At 62.6% G+C, this 16,728-nt stretch overlaps 1 protein-coding gene across 3 annotated transcripts; it reads right to left on the bottom strand.

Annotated features, from left to right (window-relative positions):
* Positions 1-504: 504 nt before the first annotated feature.
* ZMIZ2 (zinc finger MIZ-type containing 2) lies at positions 505-16,469 on the bottom strand. Of its 3 annotated transcripts, none has more exons than XM_040964801.1 (19): positions 16,395-16,469; positions 8,780-8,891; positions 8,571-8,685; positions 8,132-8,334; positions 7,833-8,016; positions 7,483-7,743; positions 7,189-7,362; positions 6,683-6,751; positions 6,323-6,491; positions 5,602-5,788; positions 5,307-5,517; positions 4,612-4,717; positions 4,333-4,490; positions 3,943-4,010; positions 3,292-3,360; positions 2,886-3,130; positions 2,421-2,590; positions 2,101-2,343; positions 505-1,541 (listed from the first exon to the last, which is right to left on the bottom strand). In XM_040964801.1, exons 2-19 carry the CDS (start codon positions 8,827-8,829, stop codon positions 1,434-1,436), a joined length of 2,790 nt encoding a protein of 929 aa, XP_040820735.1. In that variant the 5' UTR covers positions 8,830-8,891; positions 16,395-16,469; the 3' UTR covers positions 505-1,433. The 3 variants fall into 3 exon arrangements, with proteins under 3 accessions (XP_040820735.1, XP_040820736.1, XP_040820734.1); XM_040964802.1 differs by lacking the exon at positions 16,395-16,469 and adding an exon at positions 16,039-16,118 and having other exon boundaries at positions 5,602-5,746; XM_040964800.1 differs by lacking the exon at positions 16,395-16,469 and adding an exon at positions 16,039-16,118.
* Positions 16,470-16,728: the final 259 nt, after the last annotated feature.

Here is a 16,728-nt window from a genome sequence, read left to right on the forward strand (position 1 = left end):
GTCCCATGCCCTCACAGAGCAGGGTTGGTCCCTGGAGTCCCTTCCCCCCGACTGTCACAGCTGCGCTCCTCCAGGGGTGGGAAGACCCTTGGAGGTGGGGCTCCAGCGTGCAGGAAGAGGGGATGACTGGCACCTCCCGAGCCAGACAGGCAGCTGGGAGCCACAACACTGTCGTGGTGAAGGAACAGATGCCTCTTGGGCAAGGGCTTGTGCTGGCGGGCCCTGGCTGAGTGGGACCCTGCCCTGAGGCACACCCGGGGAAGGTGACAGGGTGCACATGTCTTTGCTGGGCGAGCCTGGGCTACGTCACCAACAGGCCCAGCTGAAGCCAACTTGGAAAATTCCAGGGACAAGGAAATTTACCGTGGGGAGGGTGGGGGCAGCTGAACCTTGGCTGGCAACACCCAGAACATGACCGGGGCTGAGGAGCTGCTGCTAGCCCCCAGCGGGGCCCTTGTCCCCACCACGTCACCCCCCCCCCCCAAAGGAGAGACTCAGCCAGGCCACAGGAAGGAGTCCTTTAATGGAGACTGCACAGACGGGGGCCAGGCGGCCCAGGAGCCCGCTGCACCTGCCTGCTGTCTGCCTGCGGGGGCCGACCCAGGAGGCACAGCTACCCGCTCCCTGCCACCCTGGATGTGGGCCCATGGGGTGGAATTGGGAGAGGTGGTTTTAAAAACACGGTTGTACTAATTCTTTGCGTTCAGGGTAAAAGGAGACAGGAGAGCAGCTTGCTGGGCAGCCGTGCCAGGGCACATCTGGAGCCCGCCCCAAGCCAAAGCTTCCCCGGGCCATCTGCACACCAAAGAAGCAGAAAGCCCAGGGAAGCCTGAGAGGGAGGGAGGCGAGGAACAGCACCACAGCAGGTAGCCTGAGGGCCCCCCTGCCTCAGCTGTTGGGGTCCCTGCGCAGGCTCACCCTTACGCTTTGTGGCAACCTCGCCCTGGCCTTGGCTTGTGCGGGTGAGGGGATCTGATGCACATGGCCAGCCAGGGTGGGAAACGGCTCTAGGTCCCTGGTGGCCGGTGAGCCATGGAGCAGTTGGAGCCACAGGCCCAGCCTTACTGTACACCTGCTCTTTGAGGCTGTGATGGGGTCAGACAGAAGGACGACTCTGGACAAGATGCAGGCAGGGTGGGAGCAGGCAGGAGTGGAAGGACAAGGTGTGAACTGTGAGGTCAGGGGCAAGGAGTGTGTGGACCTGGCTCGGGTTGTGGGCAGGGGCCCGGCCAGAACTGTGGCAAGCCAGTCCAGGGCAGGGAAGGCCACAGGTCCGTGAGAGGCTCCCCTGGGCTGCCTCAGGAGGAGGGCTGGGGTGCCCCAGGCCATCCAAGTATGTGTAGGGATCCCCTGGCTGGGCGTCCCGGGGGGGCTCCCCTGGTGGGCTCCCCCCGGGACTGGGGCGGAGGGCAGGGCACGGTGTCATCTGTGACTCAGTTGTTCTCAAACAGAGCGAGCAGATCATCGTTGCTGCTGGTGGGGAGGTCAGGCGGGCCCAGGTAGGACAGCAGCTCGTCGGGGTTCGTCAGTTCTGGGAGTAACTGGGGGCAAAGTGACATGTCAATGGCTTGGGTCTTAGGCCTGCCGTGCCCAGTGGCCATCTGGCCTGCCTCACAACGGACTCCCAGGACACCCAGAGGAAGGGCGCCTGGCCGAGTGCTATGGGGCGCACAGGCCTGCAAGGCAGCCCCATGGAACGCTCGGGCCATGCAGAGGGCAGCACCCCAGAGCCTGAGGATTTCCTGCCTCGTGCTGATCTTATCTTATGCCCTTGAATAAGGAGTTACGGACCGGCAGCTGTCTCCCCGTCACCAAATCTGAGCTCGCAGACAGGTGAGCAAACGACAGGTCGAGTCAGGCTGGGGACTGGGTGGCCGGCTGCAGCTAAGTCCCTGCTGCGGATACCACACAGACCACCCCGTGGCCCACGTTCCAGGAGCCAGCTCCAACCCCTACTTGCAGCAGGCAGCATGGTGCCGGGGCCATGCTCTGACTGCTGTGCCCGCCCAAACCGCCTCCAGCCCACGGCCCAAGGCTGAGCCCTGCCTGCCATGCCTGCCCAGGGCGCCTCGAGCCCGCAGCCCAGGGCCTGGGACTCACATCTAGAGCCGGTTCTGGAGCCTCCCCTGCCCCAGACATGCTGGGGGGCCCCAGCACGCCTGTGGCAGCACTGAAGGCCAGTTCGCCAATGGGGCCTGAGGTCAGCGGGCCCAGGGACTGCCGGGATGCCGGGGGAGGGTTCGGATGGTGCAGCTGAGGACGTGCGGGGCCTCCAAGGTTGGAGGTGTGCAGCCCTGGTGGCCCGGGGTTGTGCGCTGGGTCCAGGTGGCTCACGGGGGCCATCTGTGGGTAGAGAGCACTTGATGGGAGAGGCTGGGGCTCTCAGCGATGGGCTCTCTGGCCCTCAGTGTGGTACTGACCTGGCCTGGGAGACAGGGCGCTGACTTCTCGGGTGTCAAGAGGCCGCCGGGAATGTCAGACTGGTAGGAGATCGGGGGAGGCCCCGGGGTGAACTCGGCAATGGTGGGGGTGCTGGGAGTGGTAGGCGGGAAAGATTCAGGGAAGGTGCTGGGCCCCAGGAAGCTGGAACCTGTAAGAGGGTGGGAAAGGGGCTCGAGCTGGGGAAGCGCCAGGGCTCAGGGGAGCTCCCTGGGAGGGAGTGGAGCTGACCTCAGGGCCTCTCCAGAGCGGAGGCCTGGGGGCTGGGCTCGCCGTCACCACCACTGTGCTGTGGGGCCTGCCAGCCGCCAGCCCCTAATTGCCCCCTAAGGAGTCCCACTGCCTGGTTCCTAGGCCACGGCTGAGATGGGCTCATGGTGACGGTCGCAGGTGAGGACACCGTTCAGGTCGTCTGAGGTGGAGGCTGAAACGGGACCTAAACTCACCCTGGCCGGGGTAGTCGCCGGGGGCGGGGGCTGCAGGGGGCTGCAGGGGGGCACAGGGGGCCGCGCTGGGGCCCAGGGCGGCGATCATTTCCATCACGCTGGGCATGAGCACGTGTGCGGGGCTCACGGTGCGGCAGCGCTTCAGCACGGGCCCGTCGGGCTCCTCCTTGACGTGCACGTCCGGCTTCACGGGCACGGGCTTCCAGCTGCACGTGGGGTCAATGGTGATCTCCTCGTGGTCGGAGCTGCGGGGGACGTGTGTCGGTCACGCGCACGGGCCCACACCGGCGCGTTGCCCAGCACCTTCCCCGGGCCCAGGGCCACCACCCGTGGCCTGAACAGAGCCCTCTCCCACCTGTGCCAGGCCAGCCAGAGCTGCCGGGCTGGCAGCGAGAGGGGCACTTACTTCTGGATGTGAATCAGGACGCCCAGCATGTACTGGTCCACCTCCAGGCCCTCCAGCAACGCTGTCTTGCTGCAGGAAACAGGACAGGGCACAGGGGCCTTGCCCATCTGCCTCGGGTGCAGGCCCTGCCCCCAGCCCTGGGACCTTCACGTGGTGGCTGTGCGCCTGGTGGCCCGACGTGAGACAGGTCTGTGTGAGGTGACTGAGGGAACAGTATGAGATGACCCAGGCGACACTGTAAGCTGACCCTGGGTAACTGACTGTGCGAAGGAATGCTGTGCAGGGTGACTAAGTTAGCCATGCATGTGGGGACTGAGCTAACGTTCTCTGGGCGAGTGACTACATGAGCTGACCGACCCTGTGAGATAGTGTCTGAGGTGACAATATGAAGTGTTCTATGGATAAGGTGACACTGTGAAAGGCCACTGTGTGAGGTGAGACTGTATGAGATAAGCCAATGCGAGCTGGTCCTAAGAGAGGTGACCCAGGGCAAGGCCACCCTTGCAAGGTCTGCACCCGGAGCCACACCATCCTCTGCTGCTGACACCACAGGGTCACAGGCTTGCATATTTGGTCACCTCACTGGAAATTGCAGCCACAGGCGTTTCTGAAGTGTGGCGCCCTCCCTACAGACATGCGTCTCTGACTCACTTGCACACGGGGCACCTCCAGGTCCCCCGCTCACAGTTGAGCTGTAGGTACGACTCCAGGTCAAAGCACTGTGGAAAGGCAAGAAAGCGGCCGTTTCACACCCAGCGCGTGCACGCGGGCAGCTCCCCTCAGCTTTCCCAGGTGCATCAGCAATGAGCTGGATGGGAGTGGGACAGCTGGGACCTGAACCAGCGCCCATGCGGAATCACAGTGTTGCAGGCAGCTTGGGTGCTCTGGTGGCTGCCACCCACATGAGAAAGCTGGGGGGTGGTCCAGGCTCCCGGCTGTGGCGGCCATCTGGGGAGTCAGTCAGCAGACGGCCTCTGTCTCCCCATCTCCATCACTCTGCCTTTCAGATACATCTTGAGATGCTCTGCCATGACCACTCACCTGTATGTGGCGGCAGTCATGGCCCCGGGCAGGGAGCTGGATCCTGCGGAAGGTGATGGGGCACTTCAGGGACACCTTGATGGCCGTCTGCTCCACGCCGTCCTCTCCATTGAGACCCGGGGTCCCGGGGATGGTGCCACTGCTGAAGTTGCGCTTTACTGATGTCAACCGGGAAAGGACTTGTCAGGAGACGATCCCCAGCAGGGGAGTGTGGGGAGGGGGCACCAGCCCACGGGGCCAGCCCCTGCTCCACCCACAGCCCAGGAGAGCGGCACTCACTCTTGCTGATGCAGTGCTCCGCAGGCAGGAGGCGCTTCTTGAGGAGGCCCTGCAGGACTGAGCGCACGGCTGGCCGGTGGACCAGCTGCAGCACAAAGAGGTGCGACTGCAACACAAGCGGGGCCGCTGTCAGGCGTGTGTGCACATGCACGTGTCAGGACAGGGCTGAGGAGAGGTGGGGTCTGTGGGGGTGAGGCCTCTCACGCCCCTCGGGGGAGCCAGGGAGGTAGCCTGTGCTGCCACCCACCCTCATCCTGTACCTACAGCCGTATCATGCTGTCCGCACTTGCTGGCCAATCAGTGCCTGGCCCCCGCCACTGTCCGAACAAGCACCCAGGCCACCTGAACAGCCCCAGCTAGCAGCTTCCCCGTTGCTGATGGCAGCTTCCTCCATGGGCAGCAGCCCAGCTGTGAGCTCGGGCCTGGGCTGGCTGGGCTGACCCAGCACTCAGCAGTGGAGCCCTCCCTCCAGCATGGCTCTGCCTCAGGTGACACAAGTGCCGCCTCAGAGTGGAGACTTAGAACTCAGTGAGTTTTCTGTGTAGCCTGTGGCCATCAGACCTACTAAACGTAGATTAAGTGGACGGCAGCTTGGGTGTGGCTAGCGAGAGCTCCTCTCTTATGGGGCAAGAAAAAGACTGAGATGGGCGCCACCAGGCGGCTCCTTCAAGGCCAGGGCTAGGGCGTGCACGCACACAGCAGCAGGCCGTGACGGTGATCTGGATGGTATTGCGGCCCGGCTGGCACACGTGCTTTAGGTAGAGCGGCTTGTGCGAGGTCTTGTTGTCTCCGCGCTCGATGCTCAGCGGCGTGGCGTTGACGCTGACCTGCACCGAGGCCGGCCAGTTGGTGTTCATCTGTCGGTCCTCGTGGTGGTAGCACTTGAACTGCAGCTCCAGGTCGGGCCTGCGTGGCGTGGGGGCAGGGTGGAGGATGGGGCTGAGCCAGGGCGGGCATAGCCTGGGGCGCGAGCGGCCGCATGGCACTCACCTCAGTGTGAGGGTCTTGTACACCGAGTCCCGCAGCTGGAAGGCGTGGTTGCTCACGGCCAGATTGTGCTGCAGGCGGAAGGGCTCCAGGACCACTCCGTCCCGGACGGGGAAAGTGAGCCGTAGCTCGTCACAGGGGCCGCTCCCTGGTGGGGGATGCTGTGTGAGCGGCATGCGCACAGCCTGCCCTGCCAACACATATCCCTGCCGGGGACTGGGTGCCTCTCCCTGACACCCTGAGCCAAGGGCCCAGTGTCCTGACCTGCCTAGGTGGCTGGGTCCACTGTGTCCTCATCTGTCCTGGTACTAACACAGCAGGTATGGCATCCTGTGCTTTCAGAAACGATGGCTGGTGTGTGTGTACATGTGGGGGGTCACCTGCCAACCCCTGTGGCCTACCCAGGGTTTCTGGACCCTGACTTCTGCGTTGTGGAGTTTCCCCCATCTCCCCAAAATCAGAGGTTCTGAACTAGGGTCAGAGGTTAGGGAGAATGAGAAAGCCCGTGAAATTACAGACCAACTTGGCGTCTCTCTAGAGCCCACCATAGCCTCCACCACATGTGCAGGGCAGTGAGGGCGTGGCTGGACTTCAGGGAGACGGGACCCTGGGCTTGTCTCCAGCAGCAAGTGGCTGCCCCCAGCCCCAGCACCTCCCTAGACACCTCTCTGAAGGCCTGGCCGCCCCCGCTCACGCCCCGGCTGGGCACCGCTTGGACACTCACCCGAGGAGGACGGGTGCAGGGGGCCGAAGCCTGGCTTGAGGTCAGGCAGGAAGGCAGACTTGACCTCCTGACTCGGGGACATGTAGGGGAGACTGCCGCTGGGAGTCATGGGAGGCGTGGGGTTCCCTGGCAGCGGGGAGCTGGGGTAACCAGGGATGGACCGAGCAGGCTGTAGGGTCAAGCACACATCAAGGCAGACAGGGGGATGGGGTTTGTGTGATGTCAGGGAGCCCCAGCAGAGGACGCGAGCTGTCCCAGGGGTGTCAGGTAGAGTACCCACACGTCCTTCTGCCCAGGTGCCTCTCTCACTGTGCCCACCCTGTGAGCCTCCCAGCCCGTCTGTCCGGCCCGGGGCCATACCCCACTCAGGCTGTAACTGACGCTGGCCCCGTTGAAGCTGGCACCCTGCCCGTTGAACTGCTCTGTGGGCTGTGGGAGAGAAAACGGTGTGTGCCTGGGGGTCCAGCCTGCACTAGCCAGGCCTCTGGACCTGGCACTGGAAGCCGGGCACATGTGGGGTGCCGGGCCCTCATTTACATGCCTTGCATTCCTTGTTCATTCACAGCATTGCTTGCTCCCGTGGGAGGGGCTACAGACATCACCTTCCACTCCACCTATCACCTCCTCCCACCCTCCGCCCAAAGGATACGCTCCCCCAGGGGACCAGATGAAACACAGGGCCTCTCTGTGTTAGCCGGGATGTTCTGACACAAGGGAGAGCAGGTCTGGACCCCCACTGCCAAGATGCCCCTGCAGTGGCCAGAACTCCTGGGGGCAAACAGGGCCCTGCCCCTTTTCCTGCCTCAGGACCCCCTGGGGTACAACTGGCACAGAGCCCAGCGCGGGCCCAGGGGAGCCATCCCTACCTTGTAATGGAGTCCTGCGGGGCCGGGGGCAGACAGGGACTGGCTCAACCCCTGCTGCAGGGGCAGCCGGTGCCCAGGGTGGGAGGCGGGGGGTGCGGGGGGCTGCCCGGGAGCATACTGGGCAGTGTTGGACACGAACTGGCCTCCCTGCAGGTACTGCTGCCCTGGATACACCTGCAGGAGAGGCATGAGGCCAAGGAAGCACCAGCCCTGTGCTGGGCACGGTGGGTATCATGCTCTTGCTGAAGAAGCTGCGGACACTGCAGCTTTGGGCCAGGCAGCCTGGGCACTTACCTCCGAGTAGCTTCTCTTGATCCCCTGTCGGGGCAGCGGCTGGGCCTGGGGAGGCCCGGGGTAGCCGTGCTGCGGCAGGCGCTGCCCTGCATACAGGGGTGCCACGCCTGCTGCCCGGGTGGGGTTCACAGTCATGGGCGAGAGGCCAGTTGGGCCCATCACCCCTCCCATGCCTGCCGGGCTCATACCAGCAGGGATGCTGGGCCCCCGGGGACTTCCATGCTGCAGGAACTGACTGTTAAAGGACTGCCCAGGCCCCATCTGGGGAGAGAAAAAGAGGAATGTCCAGGCCCCGTGCATGATGGGCCTGTGACCCCCCCACCCCTATGGGAGGAGCTCCCGGGACTCACTGCGCCATACTGGCTCAGCTCCTGGCTCTGCTTCTCCTGCAGCGCAGCCACGGTGGCTGTGGCTGTGGCCGTGGCCGTGGCCGCAGCTGCAGCCACAGCAGCAGCTGCAGCCGCTTGTGTGAAGTCAGTGGAGGGCCGGCCAGCATGGGCAGGGAGGCCCAGGCCCCCTGCACCACCTGCATACCTGCGAGACACACAGGACAGCCATGCTCACCCCAGGACCCACAGTCTCTACTGTACCATCTGGGTTGGCAGGGAAGCAGGGAGGCCACATCCGATGTGTCACCTGCTGGGCTTACCCGGTGCTGAAGCTGGGGCCGCTGGGGTAGCCCCCGCGGCCGTACACGCCTTGCTGCACATAGCCCTTGCTGGCCCCGCTGTCGGCAAACGCCTGCTGTCCCAGGCACTGCGGGGAGGTCAAGGCAGAGCTGCCGCCGGCCACACCAGGCATCATGGAGCTGCCAGGGGGGCTCCCCGCAGGGCCCATGGGGTTCCCCAAAACCTAGAAGGAGACAGCAATCACCAAAGGGAACCTGCCAAACAACTTGTTCAGGCAGTGACCCTGAGGAGCTGGGGACTCAGAGGCCTGGCCAGGGGAATCCCCGAGGGGCAAGATGGTTGGGCAGCAAGTCGAACAGCCTGTGGAGGCCAGGTGGGCGCAGCTGAGACGTGGTAACATCCAATGGCTCGGGGAGTCCCACCTCAAGCCAGCCCCTCACACCGACGCTCGGTGCTTACCTGGCTCTGTGCTGTGTTGCCGACACCCCACACGGTAGTGACCACAGACAGCGAGCCGGCCGGCTGAGTGGCGCCTTGTTGCCAAGGCAAAGGCTCGTATGCAAATGAACCATCACTACAGGGAGAGTGGCCAGTGAGGACGGGGCCGGGGCCACAGGCACCCACGAGCCCAGGGCCTGAGAGGGGTGGGCACGAGAGCCCACACTCACCCGTGTGGTGCAGGGGGCAGGGCAGGTTTCATGGGATTCATCGAGTTCATTGGCGACGGAGCAGCCTACAGGCTGGGTCAGCTGGGCCTTAACTGGGACTCGGCGGCTCTGGCTGCGAGAAGGGATAGCACATCCTTACTCCACTCCCCTCCCACACTGAGGGGAGCGGATCTGAACCCGACAGGTCCTCCTGTGACACCCCTAATAATTCCCAACAGGGCTGGGACACAACGCAGAGCAGCTGGGGGTCGGCCCTGGCAGGGACAAGTCTGTGTCCCACAATCGCAGGCAAGCGGTGATGGTGGTGGGGTACTTGGGCCACCCCTGCCGCATGGGCTAAGCAGACAAGTGGGCCTGTAGCAGGTGGACTGACCCAGGGGGACTTACACCTGCTGGACCACTCTGATGTCCATGTTTTGTCAGGCTGTGATACTCCAAGTACCATGCCTTCTAACACTGCCAGAGCAAACCGTCTCCCAGGCCGAGCTGCCCTCTGGATCTTCTCCCATGGCCCTGGCTGGTACTGCCTTAGGTCCACAGCTGCTGGGTCTGACTATTGGGTGGCCCCGCAGCAGGACAGGCTCTCGCCTGGACACCCACCTTCTGGGGGCTGCGAGGCTGTCACAGGCATGTTCCTCTGGCACCACGACCCTAGCACTTGCGAGGCCTCCCAGGAGAGAGGCTGGCCCAGCCCCCAGCTCTGTTGGGGAGGACTGTCCTGCGTGCTGACCTCAGGCTCTCCCCACAGCTCAGCAGTCGCAGTGAGACCCTCCACACCCCAAGCTCAATTACACAGCTGGAGCCATACAGCCAGCACCTGGAGGCCAGTGGGAAGATCGCAGAGGGGCCACTTGGCCACAGGGGCCAGGCCTCTGCTCAGTTCCGCCCATGGGGCAAAGCAGGGAGCCAGGCAGGGCAGCGTGGCCTGGACCGAGAAGGCTGGCACCCGGGTCGGCAGTGGACGTGACCTCAGGACTTGTGGTAGAAACCATGGTGGCAACAGGGCAGAGGCTAGAACCACCTACCGAGGCAGGTCAGCCATGGCGGGGTGAGGTGAATGCATGGCTCTGTCAACCCTGGGCTGACACACTTGACAGACACCAGCCTACAGACACACACACAGAGCACAGAGCCCTCAGAGCAGCATGGAAGAAAACCATGTCAGCACCCAGGGCGGGTGAAGGACCCTCAGCCTGGACGCCAAAGGGTGATCTCTCAGAAAGCACCGACCGAGAGAATGTCATCCAGACAGAGGGTGCCCTGAAAGCAGCACCCTGAGCCCAGCACGGCCTCCCTGACGCAGACCGGGCAAACAGCACCCTGAGCCCGGCACGGCCTCCCTGACGCAGACCGGGCAAACAGCACCCTGAGCTCGGCACGGCCTCCCTGACGCAGACCGGGCAAACAGCAGCTGATGGCTCCAGGAGGCCTGGACTGAGTGCCCAGCTCTCCACATCGGCCTGGCCTTAGCCGTGACACGCCGCTGAGGGAAGGCTCAGCAGACAGGAGACTTGTCTGCCTCTCTCTCATTCCATTCTTCCTCTGGGAACGACCCTGCTGGGGAAAATGGGATACGCCACTGCCTGCATCCCATGAGCTGTGGTTCAAGACTCAGATGCTCCACATCAGAACCAGCTCCCTGCTACTATACCTGGGAAAGCAGCAAAGGATGGGCTGGTACTGGGGACCCTGCAGCCCATGTGGGAGACCACCTACCAGGCTCCCAGCTCTGGATGCTGGTGCCATCTCGGGAGTGAACCAGCAGATGGAATATTCCTGCTTCTCTCTCTCTCTGTAACCTTGCGTTTCTTTCAATTTTTATTTTTATTGGAAAGTCAGATATACAGAGAAGACGAGAGATAGACAAGATCTGTCTGATGGTTCACTCCCCAAGGGGTCACAATGGCTGGAGCTGAACCAATCCAAAGCCAGGAGCCAGGAGCCTCTCTTCCAGTTCTCCCACATGGGTTCAGGGTTCCAAGGCTTTGGGCCGTCCTTGACTGCTTTCCCAGTCCACAAGCAGGGAGCTGGATGAGCAGTGCTGTCGGGATTAGAACCAGTGACCATTTGGGATCCCGGCATGTGCAAGTCGAAGACTTTAACCACTATGCTAACAAGCCGGGCCCTTTTTTTCAATTTTTTTTTTCCCACCAAAAAAGACTCTTAAGAAAGACAAGCAAGCCACATATCCAACAAGGGGCTAATATGCAGATCATGTGAAGAACTGCCAAAACTAAAAAAGCCATAAAACAAAAAAGTCCGATTAGCAATAGGCAGAAGCAGAGAGGCTCTCCAAAGAGGACAGACAGCCCAGGGAGAGGGACCACAGCTCCGGATAGAGCCGGGGGTCATATCACCACAGGCCGACCGACAGCAACACCACTGACTAAGAGAGGTGCTGACTGGGCCCAGTGCGATGGCTCAGTGCCGACATCCTTGCAGCGCTGGGATCCCATATGGATGCTGGCTTGTGTCCCAAATGCTCCACTTCCCATCCCGCTCCCTGCTTGTAGCCTGGGAAGGTAGTGGAAGAATGACCAAAGCCTTGGGTCCCTGTACCCATGTGGGACACTTGGAGGAGGCTCCTGGCTCCAGGCTTTGGATCTGCTCAGCTCTGGCTGTTGCAGCCTGCTTCCTGACACAGGCCTCCAACTCCCGTTTCCCGCCCTCACACTGACGTCCAGCTCTGGCCTCCTCCTGCACTGGCCTCCAGCTCCAGCCTCTTATGTGACAACCTGGCACCTGCATGTCCGCATGTCAACCTGAGAACATTGCGGACAGCATTCACATGAAAGCCCGTGTCCAGATGCCGACAGCTGCTTTTACCATCATAGCCCCATGTCCTTCAGTGGACGAAGAGTTAACCCCCATGGTGTATCTAGCACCCTGACACAGAGGGCCACAGGGGCACCCATGACAGTTTAGGTGGGTGGAAGGTACTTAGCCCCGAGGCCACTCACGTGGGGTGCCTGAAGGTTGGGGTGAGGTGATCACCACACACACACACAAGGAGCACCCTGGAGACACCCAACTTCCCCCAGCCTGGGGCAAGTGGGAGGGGGCGGCAGGTGCCAGCATCCCACACAGGAGCTCGGCTTCTCAGCCAGTGCCCTGCTAATGCACCTAGGAGAGCAACCTGGGGCCCTGCCAGCCACTAAGGATGCCTGGGTGGAGCTCCAGGCTCCTGGCTTTGGGTTGGTTCAGTTGGGGCCTTTTGGGGAGTGACCCAGTAGATGTGAGATCTGTGTATGTGTGCAGAGGGAGGGAGGAAGACTTCCCCCCTACAAATAAACAAACAAAGCTTTTACAGAGTGTGAACAGGCTGGAATGGGGCTGTGCTCTGGTCGGGATACAGTTGTAGCCTCCCTTGCCACAAGTGTGGACTGGGACTTGACACACCGGGCCGGGTCAGACTGCAACACCTTCTGGTGTTCTGGAGGACCAGGGTAGATGTGGGACGGACTAGGCTGGGTTTCAACCCCAACTGAGCCATGTATATGCTATATGTGGGTATGGATGAGCTGTGGCTGGGCTGAAACATCCAATAGCAAGAACCAGAACGGGTTGAAGGCCAGTTAAGAAAAGCCACTGTTCCTGCTAGGACAGGTGGTAAACTGAGTGGTGCTGGCCCATGGACCCACTGGTAAGCGCGAAGCCTGGCATCAGGAGGGGTTCTGATGGAGGAGCCTGAGCAACTCCTCTGACAGGGCACGGATCCTGCAAATAAGCGCAAGAAGCACGTAAGGAAACAGCCCAGAAGAGGCCATGGAAAGTGCACCACTGGCATGCTTTTGGCATGGGTTGGGGGCAGACCAGGCTGAAACAGCTCGCGTCATCCACTGGCAAATTCGAACACTGGAGCAGGGTGTGGGTCGAGCCAGGCTCGGCCGTGACAAAAGCAGTACACAACACAGAATGCCAAGGTGAGGTTGCCTGTGCCAGATGTGACCGCAGCGCCCAACCAGCACACGTGAGAATCAGAAAGCGGGGGCAGAGCCGACAGGGGAATAAGGGGGGGTTCCTTTGCTGGATAGCTGCTCCCACTGGAGAGAGTGAGCTGGGATGGGGGCGGACCAGACTAAGCAGGGATGCAACACCTGTGCGCCTCATGTGGACTAGATCAGGGAAGAGCCAGGATGGGAGGACTATTTCAACTAGTACTAACAAAACTAGAGAGCTGTCGGGGCTTACCCGTCGCAGAAGCTGTCACTAGGGGCTAATACTGTCAAGTCAAACCACAGAACCACCTGGGAAGAGCATAATCCGGGAGTGAGAGCGACCTGGGAGGGAAACAGTGGGCTCCTCCCTCTTGGGGTACTACCACCAGGGGAGGGCACAAAATAACTAGGACAGGGGCTGGGGTGGCTAAACAGAGAGGCACCCAACAACACCCGTGAGGGCTGGACAGTTGAGCTGGTTGGATGGAACTAAACTCCAATACCCTTCGACATTTATGAGAGCCAAATGGGATATGGGGCAGACCTAGCTAGTCTGCTACACATATTGGCAATCAGGGTAGGGGCGGGCCTGGTGGGGGTTATTGTGGGTCACCCTGACTAGGCTGCAGCTCCCACTGGTTTGTGTGATGGCCGAGTGTGTGATGAGCAGAACCAGGATGAATTGTAACACACACTGGTTCCAGTGGAAGTCAGGGCTGAAGTCAGAGCCAACCCAGCGATTGCAACGACCAGCTGATCGGGGAGATGGACTGTGCCAGGTCCTGTACCTGCTTGTACATATAGGAATCTGGTCTGGGAACACCTCAAAGTCTCTTTGGGGATCGCATCAACTGAAACGGCAGATTCAGAACCTTAACCAAGAAAAGAGGGAAGACAAAACAGGTCAATCAACCACCAAAGCTATATGTTGGCAGCGAAACACTGGACAAAGGGAGACTCTATGATGGACTATGTCAATCAATAGATTATTCAACAGCCTCATCATGTCTGGAGTGGCGAGACTGGCAGCAATGCACAACGCGTGAACTACCAGGACCGCCTGAGCAAGGATCTCAGAGCATGCTCTACATCCAGGACCTGGGGTGGGCGGGAGACTGGGTGGGGCTTCTCCTCCACATTCCCTTTAGCCCTTATAACTTTTTACCCTAATCAACAATGTAAAGATTACCAAAATATAATAATAATAAAAAAAGAGTATGAGAAGGCAGGTGGCAGGAAGCAGCTCGTGAAGGGATCACTGAGGGCTCTGGGATGTGGAGTAGCAGTTGTGAAAAATGCCACCACTGGGGGAAGTGGGAAGGACACACGTGCACACAACCACAGCGAGCCATGCCAAGCCCCAGCCCTCCCCAGGCGGAAGCTGGCCCACTCTGCAGGGCCCTCCCCGAGGCACAGTGCTGAGGAAGGCAGCTCTCAAACGGCACAGCAGAAGCACCTCAGTTCGGGACTTGAGGTCACCAGGGCGGCAGCGCCCAGGCGAGGGAGGCAGGCGCTGAAAGGGCGGGCTGGGCCCACACCTGCACTTGCAGCAAAGTTGGCAGGGGCTGCTATGGGTGCAGACACCACAGGTGGAGGCCTGGATCCTGGCAAGCTAGAGAGCTGGGTCAGGGTGACAGGGCAGGCGCAGGCGGTGAACAGCCCCACAGCCTCTGGGTCACGTGGGCCTGGGGAATTTCACCCCCACGCGTCTGCTGTGGACACAGACCACAGACACTCCCAGTTCCTCCTGGGCTCACTCCTGCTGCACAGCGGGTGAGGGCTCCTGCTGAGCCCCCTCCCGACCTGGCCTTGGGGCAGATGCCCACCTGCAGGCAGGTGCCCCCCCCAGGGAGGGTTTCTGTGAAGGCAGAGCTTCCTCCCACCTTCTGGCCCTCCCTGTGGTCCCCAGTCACTTCCGGCTCCAGCTGGAAGCCCAGTGCCTCGCCATAGCTGCAGGGGCTGCAGGAATTGCAGATGAGTCCAAAGCTGCAGGGCTGAGGGGCTGCCCGAGATCAGCCCAGAAAGCCACTTGGCTTCTGGTGGGGGCACTGAAGTGTGGGGGGCAGCTCACATCTGAGCTGTCAAGAACTGCCAAGACCTTCTGCCCCAGCAGCCCAGCACAGTCCCCATTCTGCACACAACGCAGGAAGCAGGACGCAGTTACCAAGGACCCACGCCCAGGCGGGCAGGTGGGCAGCAGGTCAGCCCTTCACAATGGGTTTCCAAGCAGAACTCTAAGAGCCCAGGGTTAGGCCTCCCACAGGGCCCTAGAGCAGTGAAAGTTCCAGAGTGGGGCAGGAGTAGCGTCCTTGGCAAAGGTGGGAGACCCACTCCCCTCCCTGTGTGAGCACAACGCTGATGGACAGACCTGGGAGAGCCCAGGCTTCAGGAGACCGGAGTCACTGGGCTCAGGCATGGCGTCCAACAGGTACCCAGCCCCAGGAGAAGGTGCCCAACCACCACAGGGTCCCCAGGTGCCCCAGGCCCCTGCTTGAGACGCCTGCACCTGCCTGCTCTCTGGCCTGCCCCAGCTTCCGTAACTTCCAGCACATCGTCCCGACTCAGCGCAGGACTCAGCGGTTACTGCACATCCTATCTGCCCACCACACGGTTCTCTCGGGTCACATGTTCCTTGCACGTCCCCCACAACGAAAATGACTTAAGGACAACACAGCAGACATTCTGAAACTAGCAGCAAGACAGCGCCCTGGGGGAGCAGAGTGCCAGCAGGGGGCCAGGGCAGCCGGGAGTGGGCACACGACTGACTGGTGCAGGGGTAAGCAAGGCGCCCATTTGGGAGGGCCCCATACCTCAGGGAGGGACAAGGGCACTGTGGAGTCTGAGCTGGGGATGTCACTTGGGAAGCGGTGTCCCACGAAAACCACAGCTGGAGGCTGACAGGCCAGCGTCACTCGGCCCCCCATATCCGCCTGGTGGGCACCAGGGTGGGAGCGGGACGCACCCTGAAGGTGAGATCGCCGGGGCTCGGAGCAAAGAACGGTCACGCTGGGGAGAGGGCCTGCCCAGCATCCTATGTCCAGCACCTACCCCAGGACCAGTCCCCAACAAAAGCCCGGAGAGGTGGATGACCCCGACATCCACGGGGCCGCATCGCCCGAGACGACCGACGCGTGCCCGGCAGGTGCGGGAAGGTGGGCGGCAGAGCCCCGGCCTCTGGCCCTGCCGCGAACCCCACCGTGGACGCGGGCAGCAGCGGGCCGGCAGCGCCCCGGGAGACCGACCGCACCTGCCGGCCCGCACCTGCCGCACCTGCCCGCCTCCGCCGCCCGCACCTGCCCGTACCCCCGAGGCCCTGCTCACCTGCGCCCTGCCTGGCCCGGCCCCTAGCCGCGACAGCCCCCGGCCCGCGCCGCTCCATGCGCTCAGCCCGCCCTCCGCGCCGCCCGCCGCCCGGGGGAGACCGCCGCCCGCGCCATCGCGCCGCCGCCCGCTCCGAGGGCACAATGGAGCCGCCGCCGCGCCGCTCATGCATATGCATGACGTCGCGCGGCCGGCCCCGCCTCCCAGGCCAGAGCAGCCGAGCCTCGAGCTACCGCCCGAGCGGAGGCACCTGCAGGCCCCAGGGGCCCAGAATGGCGGGGGAGACTGCGTTGAGGGAGGCCAGATGGGCGAGAGAGGCGGCCCGATCGTGGCCTGCGCCCCCTGCCCCTCCACACCTGTCCGACCGCGGCGTCAGCGGGGCCGACCCGCGCTTCCTGCTCGCTGTCCGACGGGGGCGGGGCCGGCCGGGGACGCAGGGGCGGGGCCAGGAGGAGGAGGCGGGGCCGTGACGCCGAGGCCGAACCGGAGAGGTGGGGTTGGGGCGGGGGCGGGGCCGGAGCCGGGGCGGGGCCAGGCGGTGGGGGCGGGGCCAGGATGCAGAGACCCGTCTTGAGGGGGCGTGGCCATGTGTCGGAGGCGTGGCTGGTGGCGGAGAGGCCCGGCCGGGGCCCGAACCGGGGCCGCTCTGGTTTCGGCCGAGATGCCTCCTGGAGACCTGGAGGTGCCCAC

Source organism: Ochotona curzoniae, unplaced genomic scaffold, assembly GCF_017591425.1.
Source record: "Ochotona curzoniae isolate NIBS_2020 unplaced genomic scaffold, NIBS_Ocur_1.0 scaffold_3835, whole genome shotgun sequence".
In the NCBI taxonomy this organism is placed as follows: domain Eukaryota; kingdom Metazoa; phylum Chordata; class Mammalia; order Lagomorpha; family Ochotonidae; genus Ochotona; species Ochotona curzoniae.

Coding starts and splice junctions, on each gene's coding strand:
- ZMIZ2 (XM_040964801.1), bottom strand. CDS start 8,829: ATGAACTCGATGAATCCCATGAAACCTGCCCTGCCCCCTGCACCACAC. Junction 8,686..8,779: donor CTGCCCCCTGCACCACACGG/GTGAGTGTGGGC, acceptor CTCTCCCTGTAG/TGATGGTTCATTTGCATACG. Junction 4,491..4,611: donor GGAGCACTGCATCAGCAAGA/GTGAGTGCCGCT, acceptor GGTTGACATCAG/TAAAGCGCAACTTCAGCAGT.